The 15,642-nt window shown below is 28.5% G+C and overlaps 1 protein-coding gene across 1 annotated transcript; it reads right to left on the reverse strand.

The window, feature by feature from the left end:
* Positions 1–202: 202 nt before the first annotated feature.
* On the reverse strand, positions 203–14,341 carry LOC107027784. The gene is made up of 10 exons (XM_027919314.1): positions 14,072–14,341; positions 13,916–13,983; positions 13,623–13,778; positions 13,123–13,374; positions 12,666–13,025; positions 5,942–6,191; positions 5,772–5,839; positions 5,536–5,691; positions 813–1,064; positions 203–715 (listed from the first exon to the last, which is right to left on the reverse strand). The coding sequence occupies exons 1-10, from the start codon at positions 14,295–14,297 to the stop codon at positions 353–355; spliced, it is 2,151 nt and encodes a 716-aa protein (XP_027775115.1). The 5' UTR covers positions 14,298–14,341; the 3' UTR covers positions 203–352.
* Positions 14,342–15,642: the final 1,301 nt, after the last annotated feature.

Consider the following 15,642-nt stretch of genomic DNA (forward strand, 5'->3'; position numbering starts at 1 on the left):
AAGAAGGAAATTAATTGAATTTAATAATGTTTTGTAGATAGAAAGATTCTAAATGACAAAATTCACATGTTTTACGCCCAAAATTATTACCATCATCAATGATTGAGTACGATCTCGAGACACTAGCTAATAGAGTAGTAATTAGGAGCAAAATTGTTCTTCCTGGTTGAATTAATTTGCTAATAATTATGTCGGACAGCAATGGAAGTTGTAAATAGTTAAATTAGGTGCAACGATACTTTTAATGAAATATGAAAAATCACAAATAAATTAGACTCGATCCGAAGAAATCTTCTCGATTTTTGCTTATTTTGAGACAAATTCGAAAAACTGAAGGTACTAGTAATAGACATCAAGCATCTTGATATAATTTTTTGGTAGACAATTGGTTGATGAATTGGACGGTGACTTCAACGGAGTTTGTAGCAGCAAGGGTGATGAAGGTCGATGCCTCGTTGGACTGGGAAGTGCCACCTCCGGCCATGTCGGAGAGGGCACGGATAACAATGTAAGGTACCTTCTGTTGGTAACAAATGAGAGCCACAGCAGCACTTTCCATTTCAACAGGACTCACATCAAACTTGTTGTACATAAAACTTCTATAGGCTGCATTATCTAAGTATATGCTTGCACTTGTTCCTCTAGCTACTCTTGTTACTTTGGGTGGATGACTCAAACATGTCGTTGCGTTTAAGCACCCCACAAGTTTCAAACCCTAGTTACACATCAAAAAAAAAAATTATTTTTTGTCTACTGTACTGACTCATATTGACAGCTCCAAGTATTACATTATTAATAATTTAAAAAATTACCTCGAGTTTCTTGGCAATTGCATAATAACGAGGGTCAACAGGGACCCAAAAGATATGTTGTCTATCCTCCGGAGTGCCAAATACAGGGAATACTTCTTCAGGTTGGTACCATACATTGTTAAGAAGATTGTTATGTGAGTTGCAATTTGTCACATTCACTGTGTATTCTGCAATTTTCAAGTAACCAATATCTCTTGTGTAATCTCCATTCACTTCAAGGGGTAGTTCATTCTCAGGGCCATCTCCATATCTCTGCATCCAGTTTTTTATTTTTTATAATATATCAATTGGTACAGACAAAGACCTTTTAGTTTTTAACTTAAAGTATATAAATTCTCTTTAATAATTGGTGCATCCTATTTTTTTTTTTTTGCACAATTTCAATATGAGAAACTTAAAATTCATAGACCTTAATCTCTGAAGTGTGAACAATATAAAATGATCGAAGCGGCAATTACATCCAAGTATTTTCTACAACATTGAATAATTCTACCACTAGACCACATATGATCTTTAATGAAATACTTTTATTATTTTCAATTTTATACTCAATCACTAGTTTATTTGCTTTATAAATTTCTACAAGAACGTAGTTTTGACACAAGAATTTTGTTTACCTGATCTTTGCTTCTACGTCTTAATATATGTTTTAGCTATACTAGTATTGACTTTTACTAGCCCAAAGTTATAACTTGTAATGAGAAAAGATTGCTTTGACTTTATTAGATTCCAATAATCCAATTCTCATTGACCATTTGTTTTTGAAAAATATTTTCCTTCGTATCAAACTCTGAATCGCCTCTACGTAAAACTCAAAAAAAGAGAAAGTACCTGCCAATTCCAAAGAGCAGTATGTGCCCAATACTGAGGAATTGCAACATCTCCAATATTTAGAGATGGATTTGCATTTCCTGCTATTCCATAATGCACCACTCCTTTAACATCGAACAATGCTAACAACAATTGTGTTGTTATCCCAGCATTTAGCTAAAACAATTAAACACAAAATCGATCTATCGATCAAACGTATAATTAATTAAAATTATAAATTATAAATAGTAACATACCATGGCAAGTCCAGTCATAACCAAAACAACAGGCTGATTATCAATGTGTCCAAATCGAAATCTCCTCCCTTAGGGATGATTACAAAAAAAAAACATAAATATATAATCGATAAGCAAGTGATCGAAAAAAACGTAAAATAATGTGTATATGTTTTAGTTTAATTAATTACCAGCATAATCAATGGTAAGATCACTAGGTTTATAACTAGGATGTTGAAGAAGAGGATTCATCTCAAATAAATTAGGAATGACTAATCCCAAATAAGGTCCTTTTTTGTTAGCCATATCAATTAATTTTCTAGTTTTTCCACTAATAGCACCATTTGCTTCTTCTAGAGTAATAATTAGAACAATGAAAGCTAAAACAAATGACAAAAAAATCTTGGAAGAAATTGCCATTGGTTTGAGAGAAAAGAGAGTTAATTAAGAGAATAGTATAGACAAGGGAAACTAAACAAAGCCCTCATATTTATAGTAAAATTATAATTATATTACGTTGCATCATCCATCAATTATTTGACTATTTTTTTTAATATAGATAATTTTTGTCATGTAAAAGTTTTGTACAAGGCCAAACACATACACAAACATTCAAACTTGTACTTATTTTTCATTTTTGACACTCTTTCTTAGTCTTATTCCATTTTAATCAACTCTTAAATTCTTTTTTTTTTTAATGTACCATTCAAAGAAGAAATGTTATTTTATGATTTCTTTATTTTTTTTATTTATGTTCTTCGATTGTTGTTTGTCTGTTCATTTTCGTTTTTAAAAAATGATATTTAACGAACGAACATCGATTTTATTTGAATTTTTTTTGAGATTTCTCTATATATTTGCGTGAAAATAAATTGACAGAAGTGATTTGATATTCTCTCTTAAAGATTCAATTAAATTAAAAAATATCACATATGTTAATTTTTTCATATCATCCCGTCTATCTAAATTTAAAGAAAATATTCGTTTGTAATTCTCAATTTGACTCAATACAAATAAAAAAAAAATCGTCTTCAATACAAGTAATAAAAAGACTTTTGTTAATTGCAAATAACACTACTAAAAAGTGTTAAATCTCGACAGATTTCCAGTGGCGGATACAGATGCTACTGGCGGGATTTGAACCCTCGCTAGTGGCTTCGCCTGCCTCCTATTGCAGAGGTTTAAACCAGCTCACCCACAACTGTTTTTGTTCTATGGGCGCTCATTTAAATTATAATAACATATGTATAATATCTTCTATATATATATATACAAAAAATTTCGGAAATCAATGGGTGCTCGAGCACCCGCATCTGGCTTACTGGGTCCGCCCTTGCAGATTTCCTTGTGATGTCAATGATTTTTTAAGAAAGAAAACCAACATAATTTCGCATGGTATTTTTTCACGCAAAATACAACAAATTCTCTAAAAGATTGTTTTTTTATAAAAAATAATTAATGTTTGTTTGTTTATTTTTAATTTTAAACGAATATAAATGAACACACTTCGATTTTAAAAATAAGAGACAACATTGAAGAACATAAATAAAATAAAGAAATCATATAAATGATATTTCATATTAAATAATATTTTATTTTAAAAAAATAGAGTTTAAGAGTTAAAAGTGAAATAAGGCTAAAATAGAATGCCAAAATAAGAAATAATCTACAGGACAAGTGAGGGATTGCGTATATGTTTGGCCTCTGTATAACACACTAGTTTCAGTGGCGTAGCCAAGCACTGTCAAGGGTGTCGGACATCTTTCATCGTAAAAAAATTAACATATATACAAGTAAAAAGATATATGAAATAATTAAATAATTTATTTTTGACACCCTTAACATAATAAGTTACTATTTCTGGACACTCTTTAAAAAATTTCTGACTCCACCACTGACTAATTTTATTTTATGGTATGATACTCGACAATATCTTCTTAGACGATATTATAATTTATAGGTGTACGAAAGTTTTAAAAAATAAATTTTAATATTGGTACTGGTCAACCAATAATTGTCACCTCAGATATCACTTTTAATGTTAATAAACTTTTTTCAAAAATGTATTTAGCAGTTATTTATTGCTACAAAAATATTTAGTGATAGTTAAATTAATTTAATACATCTAAAGTTACTAAACTTTTTAAACGATATTTATATAAAATAATATTGGTTCTAGACGTTCATATTATAGTGTATATACATTAATATATATATATCTATCGTTTCAAAGAAAGGAAAGATCCAAAGTTATACACACCATCAAACATTTTATAACATTCTTCGTTATAATAACATTTTAGTATCGTTCAAATTTTTGTATTAATTAGATTAATAATAACTCCAATACAATCGTCCACTTTAACTAACAAGGTAGTATTAATTTTGGAAGGATTAGTTTACGTTAGGTGTATGCGATATGAAATTATAATTTTAAATAACTATTTAACATATCACTAGCATTGTGATTTCAAATTCCAACTTCTCTAAAGATATATGATTTGAGATCCAAATCATGATTTTAACTTTTTAAATGTAAAATTTGATCCATAAGTTTATATTTGTTAAAAAGAAAAACCATAGTCATCGTTTTAAATTTTACATCAAAAAACTCATCCTCGATATGAAAAAATTATTTATATCATATGAAATAATTATATTAAAAAATGATTGTACTACTAAAAGAATCATGAAATTATTTAAAAATGACTTTTAAAAAAGGCATCTCGATATTTATATATTTCAAAGACGGAGAGGCGGTAAAAAATATAACAACAATGACAATAAATAAATTTAAAAAATTATTTTTAAAATATAGTACTGTTGTAAAATCTCTATCAGATAAATTTTATAATAATCTCTTTTTGTAAGCTCTTATTTTATATTCCAATTATGATGTAGTGGCTAATGAATGATGATACTATTATATCAGGATAATATTTAATTTGCAGGCCTCTCTTTCCAAATCAGGTATTTTATTTTATACACTATCTACTAAACTTGTCAGTATCTCCATAATTGACAAAGAGGCAATCATCCTTTTTCTCCTCAAGATCTACAATTATATTTGAAATCGAATTCTGGATCGTCATTAAGGGATGCTTATGGTATAAATAAGTATAATTATGAGGTGTCGATATGTCGTAGTACTAGAAATAGAACACACAACTTTAAGAACTTTTCTTAACATTTTAATCACTAGATTAAGCCTTTAACTAGGTGTCAATACTGTATANAAACTTAAAATTCATAGACCTTAATCTCTGAAGTGTGAACAATATAAAATGATCGAAGCGGCAATTACATCCAAGTATTTTCTACAACATTGAATAATTCTACCACTAGACCACATATGATCTTTAATGAAATACTTTTATTATTTTCAATTTTATACTCAATCACTAGTTTATTTGCTTTATAAATTTCTACAAGAACGTAGTTTTGACACAAGAATTTTGTTTACCTGATCTTTGCTTCTACGTCTTAATATATGTTTTAGCTATACTAGTATTGACTTTTACTAGCCCAAAGTTATAACTTGTAATGAGAAAAGATTGCTTTGACTTTATTAGATTCCAATAATCCAATTCTCATTGACCATTTGTTTTTGAAAAATATTTTCCTTCGTATCAAACTCTGAATCGCCTCTACGTAAAACTCAAAAAAAGAGAAAGTACCTGCCAATTCCAAAGAGCAGTATGTGCCCAATACTGAGGAATTGCAACATCTCCAATATTTAGAGATGGATTTGCATTTCCTGCTATTCCATAATGCACCACTCCTTTAACATCGAACAATGCTAACAACAATTGTGTTGTTATCCCAGCATTTAGCTAAAACAATTAAACACAAAATCGATCTATCGATCAAACGTATAATTAATTAAAATTATAAATTATAAATAGTAACATACCATGGCAAGTCCAGTCATAACCAAAACAACAGGCTGATTATCAATGTGTCCAAATCGAAATCTCCTCCCTTAGGGATGATTACAAAAAAAAAACATAAATATATAATCGATAAGCAAGTGATCGAAAAAAACGTAAAATAATGTGTATATGTTTTAGTTTAATTAATTACCAGCATAATCAATGGTAAGATCACTAGGTTTATAACTAGGATGTTGAAGAAGAGGATTCATCTCAAATAAATTAGGAATGACTAATCCCAAATAAGGTCCTTTTTTGTTAGCCATATCAATTAATTTTCTAGTTTTTCCACTAATAGCACCATTTGCTTCTTCTAGAGTAATAATTAGAACAATGAAAGCTAAAACAAATGACAAAAAAATCTTGGAAGAAATTGCCATTGGTTTGAGAGAAAAGAGAGTTAATTAAGAGAATAGTATAGACAAGGGAAACTAAACAAAGCCCTCATATTTATAGTAAAATTATAATTATATTACGTTGCATCATCCATCAATTATTTGACTATTTTTTTTAATATAGATAATTTTTGTCATGTAAAAGTTTTGTACAAGGCCAAACACATACACAAACATTCAAACTTGTACTTATTTTTCATTTTTGACACTCTTTCTTAGTCTTATTCCATTTTAATCAACTCTTAAATTCTTTTTTTTTTTAATGTACCATTCAAAGAAGAAATGTTATTTTATGATTTCTTTATTTTTTTTATTTATGTTCTTCGATTGTTGTTTGTCTGTTCATTTTCGTTTTTAAAAAATGATATTTAACGAACGAACATCGATTTTATTTGAATTTTTTTTGAGATTTCTCTATATATTTGCGTGAAAATAAATTGACAGAAGTGATTTGATATTCTCTCTTAAAGATTCAATTAAATTAAAAAATATCACATATGTTAATTTTTTCATATCATCCCGTCTATCTAAATTTAAAGAAAATATTCGTTTGTAATTCTCAATTTGACTCAATACAAATAAAAAAAAAATCGTCTTCAATACAAGTAATAAAAAGACTTTTGTTAATTGCAAATAACACTACTAAAAAGTGTTAAATCTCGACAGATTTCCAGTGGCGGATACAGATGCTACTGGCGGGATTTGAACCCTCGCTAGTGGCTTCGCCTGCCTCCTATTGCAGAGGTTTAAACCAGCTCACCCACAACTGTTTTTGTTCTATGGGCGCTCATTTAAATTATAATAACATATGTATAATATCTTCTATATATATATATACAAAAAATTTCGGAAATCAATGGGTGCTCGAGCACCCGCATCTGGCTTACTGGGTCCGCCCTTGCAGATTTCCTTGTGATGTCAATGATTTTTTAAGAAAGAAAACCAACATAATTTCGCATGGTATTTTTTCACGCAAAATACAACAAATTCTCTAAAAGATTGTTTTTTTATAAAAAATAATTAATGTTTGTTTGTTTATTTTTAATTTTAAACGAATATAAATGAACACACTTCGATTTTAAAAATAAGAGACAACATTGAAGAACATAAATAAAATAAAGAAATCATATAAATGATATTTCATATTAAATAATATTTTATTTTAAAAAAATAGAGTTTAAGAGTTAAAAGTGAAATAAGGCTAAAATAGAATGCCAAAATAAGAAATAATCTACAGGACAAGTGAGGGATTGCGTATATGTTTGGCCTCTGTATAACACACTAGTTTCAGTGGCGTAGCCAAGCACTGTCAAGGGTGTCGGACATCTTTCATCGTAAAAAAATTAACATATATACAAGTAAAAAGATATATGAAATAATTAAATAATTTATTTTTGACACCCTTAACATAATAAGTTACTATTTCTGGACACTCTTTAAAAAATTTCTGACTCCACCACTGACTAATTTTATTTTATGGTATGATACTCGACAATATCTTCTTAGACGATATTATAATTTATAGGTGTACGAAAGTTTTAAAAAATAAATTTTAATATTGGTACTGGTCAACCAATAATTGTCACCTCAGATATCACTTTTAATGTTAATAAACTTTTTTCAAAAATGTATTTAGCAGTTATTTATTGCTACAAAAATATTTAGTGATAGTTAAATTAATTTAATACATCTAAAGTTACTAAACTTTTTAAACGATATTTATATAAAATAATATTGGTTCTAGACGTTCATATTATAGTGTATATACATTAATATATATATATCTATCGTTTCAAAGAAAGGAAAGATCCAAAGTTATACACACCATCAAACATTTTATAACATTCTTCGTTATAATAACATTTTAGTATCGTTCAAATTTTTGTATTAATTAGATTAATAATAACTCCAATACAATCGTCCACTTTAACTAACAAGGTAGTATTAATTTTGGAAGGATTAGTTTACGTTAGGTGTATGCGATATGAAATTATAATTTTAAATAACTATTTAACATATCACTAGCATTGTGATTTCAAATTCCAACTTCTCTAAAGATATATGATTTGAGATCCAAATCATGATTTTAACTTTTTAAATGTAAAATTTGATCCATAAGTTTATATTTGTTAAAAAGAAAAACCATAGTCATCGTTTTAAATTTTACATCAAAAAACTCATCCTCGATATGAAAAAATTATTTATATCATATGAAATAATTATATTAAAAAATGATTGTACTACTAAAAGAATCATGAAATTATTTAAAAATGACTTTTAAAAAAGGCATCTCGATATTTATATATTTCAAAGACGGAGAGGCGGTAAAAAATATAACAACAATGACAATAAATAAATTTAAAAAATTATTTTTAAAATATAGTACTGTTGTAAAATCTCTATCAGATAAATTTTATAATAATCTCTTTTTGTAAGCTCTTATTTTATATTCCAATTATGATGTAGTGGCTAATGAATGATGATACTATTATATCAGGATAATATTTAATTTGCAGGCCTCTCTTTCCAAATCAGGTATTTTATTTTATACACTATCTACTAAACTTGTCAGTATCTCCATAATTGACAAAGAGGCAATCATCCTTTTTCTCCTCAAGATCTACAATTATATTTGAAATCGAATTCTGGATCGTCATTAAGGGATGCTTATGGTATAAATAAGTATAATTATGAGGTGTCGATATGTCGTAGTACTAGAAATAGAACACACAACTTTAAGAACTTTTCTTAACATTTTAATCACTAGATTAAGCCTTTAACTAGGTGTCAATACTGTATATATATTTATTAAATCAAAATTTAATCTAGTGTAATTTTTCGACCCCTTCGTATGGATGGCTCTGCCTCTGTCTGTATATTTGATTTTCTTACTACTTAATTCATCATATAATATGCATCCTCCATTTTCAATAACTACGAAATGATCATTTTAGAGGATTTTTTGTTGATAGATGCTCTTATTACATTTATAATATGTGTTTGTGTCAACTCTAATTAATTAATTAACTTTTTCTAATTGGATGTTGTTAAGGTAATTATATAGTATAGTTTCAGAGTATAGCTAGGCTGATGCTAATAGATGGTTTTTTCAGAGTCCTCGTCTTGATGTTTTGGCCAATAAAGAAATAACTTAATTGACCAACCTTATTAATACATTACTACTTAATTAACTCATTTTATCAAATTTTACTTTTAACCAAAATGATTATTTTTCTAGTAAACAGTTTGAGGTCATCTATACAAATACGTGAAATTTTGGCCCCGATAGTTTATTAGTTATCTTTCGAGATAATAGCAGGGGCGGATCCACCCTATGCCGTGGGGTGCACGTGCATCAGGTAACTTTTAAAAAAATAGTATGTATATATGTATATCTGTTTTGAAAAACAAGTAAGATATAGTCAACAGTGCACCCATAAAAAACATAGAATTGCTCTTCGGCAATTGGTAGAAGGTAGAGATACCACCCTTTAGATCAGAATTTAAATCCCGCTTAAGCTTATTTTTATTTTAAATTTAGCTTAGACTTTATATTCTAAGCTTATGTTTATATTGGTGCACCAAAAATCTTTAAATCCTGAATTCGTCTCTGAAATACTAGAAGTGACTTAATTTTAACACAAGAAGGAATGAAGTTGGAACTTTGGATATTATAATAACATGATGTTGACTTGTAAACTTTATATTTTATAGACATACTTATTTGGTACGTTTCTTTTTCCAAAAAAATAAAAAATAAATCAATAAATTATTTATATAAAATCAACATTTTTATTTCTTACAAATTAGTAATCAATTTGAAGCTAGGCTAAGTCAACTTTTAAAAAACTATGACACCCCCGTGACTGTACTAAAAAAAAAGTTACAATCATTCAAACATATCAATTAATTATAACTCTATATTACTATTTACTATGGTAATTAAACAGTAATGGCTCTACGCTTTTGAAAAAAAAGTAACCGCTTTAGGCTTCAAAATTTGAGGGAGCCTTATTTTAAAAAATAATTATATGTTATATATATATATATATATTATTTTAACAAAATATATAGAGTATTATTTGTAGAAAATATAAATTTTTCATAAAAGAGCAAAGAAGTAATAAAAGTTTGATAAATTATGAGTACTATGTCTCAAGAAAGATTAAATAATTGGCTATAATAAACCTTATAAAAAAATAATTCAAATTTAATTAGGCCTCCATTCAAATTTGACTTAAGGCCACCAATTTATTAGAGCCACCCTAAATTAAACATGTCAAAAATTGAGTAAAAGAAAGTATAGTGTCGCTTAAAAAAATCAAGATTCAATCAATAATAGATTTTTCACTATATAAGCACGTGAATATAATTATTTACATTTAAAAAGAATGAGAATAGGTGATAATAAATAATTTACCTCAAAGTTCTTGACCATTGTAAAGTAAATAGGCCAACAGGGACCAAAAGATATGTTGCAATTAAAAAAATTAGTGGCAAATAGAGATTAAAATATATAAAACGTAAACGTTAAACACGAGTAATTGTTGCACCAACTCTGATTTGAATTATTGGTCATTCAAACTTCTATAAAGATATTTGAATTATTGTGAAATGTGTTCATTTAAATATTGTTATGAAATTGATCTTTTCAAATTAAATAATTTTACACCGTACGAGTTGAGATTTTTTTTATTATTGTGTGAATACATGTTATCATTTTATCTAAATTTTTACATATTTATTTATTCTAAATATAAATATTAAGAAAATTACCATCCTAATATTCGATTTACTAGAGATAATATCTTAAGACTCTCGTATTCAAAGTTTAACACATTTTAATCTTAAAAAACAATGATAAAAATGTGGCTTAACTCCTAGTATCAAAATCCTTCTTCAACATTTCAAATTTGACAAATTCAATGATGACATTAATTTGTTGCTTCGTTTTACTTGTAAGTAATTTAAATATAAATGAGAATACTATAATGTCAAATCACGCTCCTTTTTTTTTCTTTCAAATTGAGTGTCATGGGGTTATTCCTTAATGATGTCATTAATTATATCTTTCATTTTTTTTCTAAGAAAAGACTTTTCTTAAAAAGAATTATATATGTACGATAAAATAATTATAGGCATAACTAGGGTGGCAAAATGGGTAAATAATATGGGTATCCATTCATAATATATTTAAAAATAGATAATTAAATGAATAAAATGGGTAAAAATAAATAAAAAAAATAAGAGATTGAATAGAAAGAAAGTTTTTTCCGGGGGGCTAGGTAGGGGTAAGGGGTCTAGGGAGGTGGAATGGTGATTTTTTTTTCAAAAAAAAATTAAAATATTAATGAAAAAATTAAATATTTTGTTAATTTTTTTGGGGGATGGGTGGGCTGTGGATGAGGGTAGGGGGATGATGTGGTCATTTTAAAAAAAAAAAGAAGTTTAATGAAAAAATTAAATTTTTTATTGGATGGGTGTGGAGGGGGAAAAGGGGGGGGGGCTGGTATGGGGTGTGTGGCTTTTACAAGACAATAAAAAAGACTTCCTTTTTTTTTATTTTCCGTTTGGTGTCTCATATGGTGATATCCACCCCGGGTCTAATTACTCTATAATTACAATTTACAACATGCCAATGAGAAAAATAGAAATTGTCACGATGTTTACCTCAGATCCAACAAATACATATTCTTCGTATACACTTTTTTTATAGACTTAAGTTATCTATCATCACTCAAAGTTATCCCATAATTCATTTAAACATCTCAATTAAGGCTTGCATCTATTAAATATCTATCTTATTCAAAAAATGTAAAAAGACACATGTCATAATTTGATTCGTTATTGTGTCATGTCCTTTAAATTTTTTACTGATTACTAAAAAATGTCAAAAAGATATCAATTCTGAGGGGTAGAGGTGTTTAATAGGTACAAACCTCAATTGAGGTGTTCAAGTGAATTATGAGGATAACTTTGAGTGACTATCGATGACTGAAGTCTTTTTTATATACATAAAATTACATGGCATATATTTTTTCAAGAGATCAAGTATTTTATTTTAATTAAGTAAAAGAAAAGAAGGAAATTAATTGAATTTAATAATGTTTTGTAGATAGAAAGATTCTAAATGACAAAATTCACATGTTTTACGCCCAAAATTATTACCATCATCAATGATTGAGTACGATCTCGAGACACTAGCTAATAGAGTAGTAATTAGGAGCAAAATTGTTCTTCCTGGTTGAATTAATTTGCTAATAATTATGTCGGACACCAATGGAAGTTGTAAATAGTTAAATTAGGTGCAACGATACTTTTAATGAAATATGAAAAATCACAGGAAGTTGTAAATAGTTAAATTAGGTGCAACGATACTTTTAATGAAATATGAAAAATCACAAATAAGTTATACTTGATCCGATTTATGCTTATTTTGAGACAAATTCGAAAAACTGAAGGTACTAGTAATAGACATCAAGCATCTTGATATAATTTTTTGGTAGACAATTGGTTGATGAATTGGACGGTGACTTCAACGGAGTTTGTAGCAGCAAGGGTGATGAAGGTCGATGCCTCGTTGGACTGGGAAGTGCCACCTCCGGCCATGTCGGAGAGGGCACGGATAACAATGTAAGGTACCTTCTGTTGGTAACAAATGAGAGCCACAGCAGCACTTTCCATTTCAACAGGACTCACATCAAACTTGTTGTACATAAAACTTCTATAGGCTGCATTATCTAAGTATATGCTTGCACTTGTTCCTCTAGCTACTCTTGTTACTTTGGGTGGATGACTCAAACATGTCGTTGCGTTTAAGCACCCCACAAGTTTCAAACCCTAGTTACACATCAAAAAAAAAAATTATTTTTTGTCTACTGTACTGACTCATATTGACAGCTCCAAGTATTACATTATTAATAATTTAAAAAATTACCTCGAGTTTCTTGGCAATTGCATAATAACGAGGGTCAACAGGGACCCAAAAGATATGTTGTCTATCCTCCGGAGTGCCAAATACAGGGAATACTTCTTCAGGTTGGTACCATACATTGTTAAGAAGATTGTTATGTGAGTTGCAATTTGTCACATTCACTGTGTATTCTGCAATTTTCAAGTAACCAATATCTCTTGTGTAATCTCCATTCACTTCAAGGGGTAGTTCATTCTCAGGGCCATCTCCATATCTCTGCATCCAGTTTTTTATTTTTTATGATTGAAACAACCAAATATTTTTTTTAACCTAAACTATAGAATTTGGTTTACATGAACTTTGCTTGTACGTCTTAATATATCCTAATATTGACTTTTCTTAGAGTCCAATATTTTTCCGCTGACTAATTTTTTTCTTAGAAAAACATTTTCCTTCGTATCAAACATCAATAACTTTGAGCCGCCTTTATGAAAAATTCCAAAAATGCATTGAAAAGTAAGTACCTGCCAATTCCAAAGGGCAGTATGTGCCCAATATTGAGGAATTGCAACATCTCCAATATTTAGAGATGGATTTGCATTCCCTGCAATTCCATAATGCACCACACCTTTAACATTGAACAATGCTAACAAAAGTTGTGTTGTTATGCCAGCATTTAGCTAAAACAATTCAAGAAAAAACGTATAATTAATTAATACGCACGTATAACGTCACAATTATAATTATAAAAGGAAAGATATATATATATATATATATATATATATATATATATATATATAAAAAGAAATTTACACACCATGGCGAGTCCAGTCATAACCAAAACAACTGGTTGATTATCAATGTATCCAAACCGAAATCTCCTCCCTTAGGATGATAAACAAACGTAAATATATAATCGATAAGCAAGTGATCGAAAAAACGTAAAATAATGTATAGGTTTTAGTTTAATTACCAGCATAATCAATGGTGAGATCACTAGATTTGTAACTAGGATGTTGAAGAAGAGGGTTCATCTCAAAGAGATTAGGAATGACTAACCCTAAATAAGGTCCTTTTTTGTTAGCCATATCAATTAATTTTCTAGTCTTTCCACTTATAGCACCATTTGCTTCTTCTAGAGTAATAATTAGAACAATGGAAGCTAAAACAAATGACAAAAAAAGCTTGGAAATTGCCATGGTAAAACTTTGGGTTTGAGAGAAGAGAGAGCTAAAGAGAATAGTATTGACAAGGGAAATTAAACCAAACAAGCCTCATATTTATAGTAAAATTATATTACACATGTTGGTGTTTATGCATTTTAAAATTAAAATAATTAAAACTATTAAGTGTATATGTTAGTAAGTATAAATGGACAAGAATGTGATCAATATTCTGATGTCACTCTTGTCACTAGAGGTGTTCACGGATTAGTTTGGATCGGTTATTGGTTAATATCTAAATCAAATCGATTTTAATAAAATTATCAAAATTAAACCAAATCAAATATAATATATATTTATTGATTAGGTTGTTACCAATTTCAGTTTGATTCAGTTATTCGATTATCATCCATACATAAAAATAAAAGAAACAATTCATTCAAAAAGTTAAAAAAGTGGCAACTATTCATTCAAAACGAAAATTTAGAATGAATGACAATATTAGAAAACTTTCAATCACTGAATTTACTATGAATAAAGTTTCAAAAATTCACTATTGCCCATGAAAGAAGAGACAATGACTTTATTCAGTCCTACAAAGAATTGTCATAAACACTCATATACATGAAACCAATTATATAAATGTTTATATCTTGGACCTCTTTGTTTTCATAAGTAAATTATACATAAATTTTGATTATAAAAAAACATATATGAGATCTTTAAAATTGTCTATATAACCAAAAAGGGCCTAAAACATCCTCAAAGTATTGAAAATGATATATAACTACCCCCTTCCACCTTTAGGTTCGATTTTAGCCACATCACTAATGGAGCACCATTTATGAGATCTTTGCGGATGGAATTTCGAAGTGCACAAAAGTTCTTACTTGAGTAAAAGTCGAGGTTGTGAACGAAAATACCCTTGCAATATGAGGTCTTCGCGGATGAGTGTAGTTATCACGATGAAAGCTACTTTGAGACTGTGGATCGTGAAATAAATTGGAGAAATGAAGTGTATATTTGGGAACAAAGGTTTTAGGGTTGTTTTTCATTAGATGGGTTCTTCTTGTATTGGGGTGGGCTGGTTTAGCTAAAAATGGGTGAGTTTAAAATTCTATTATAAAATTAAATTACAATCAATGGTTGAGTGTCACGTAATTAAAAAAGATTATTTGATTATTTTATATGGTGCTCTGTTAATGAAGTGGCTAAAATTTGATCGAAAGATGGATGAGAATAAGGGTGTTTGGGAGCCAATACGTGGATAGGACATAGTTGTTTACCATTTTCAATACTTCGAGGGTATTTTAGGCTCTTATTATATATGCATAATATTTCTATTATATAGAAAAGCCATGATTAGGACGACCAATGGCAA

Source organism: Solanum pennellii, chromosome 8, assembly GCF_001406875.1.
Source record: "Solanum pennellii chromosome 8, SPENNV200".
NCBI lineage: Eukaryota > Viridiplantae > Streptophyta > Magnoliopsida > Solanales > Solanaceae > Solanum > Solanum pennellii.

Bases quoted from the DNA above. Each gene is read 5' to 3' on its own strand.
- LOC107027784 (XM_027919314.1), bottom strand. From the start codon at position 14,297: ATGGCAATTTCCAAGCTTTTTTTGTCATTTGTTTTAGCTTCCATTGTT. The intron at 13,984-14,071 runs GTAATTAAACTA...TATCATCCTAAG, and splicing joins TCTCACCATTGATTATGCTG to GGAGGAGATTTCGGTTTGGA. The intron at 13,026-13,122 runs GTAATTTTTTAA...ATGTGTAACTAG, and splicing joins CAATTGCCAAGAAACTCGAG to GGTTTGAAACTTGTGGGGTG.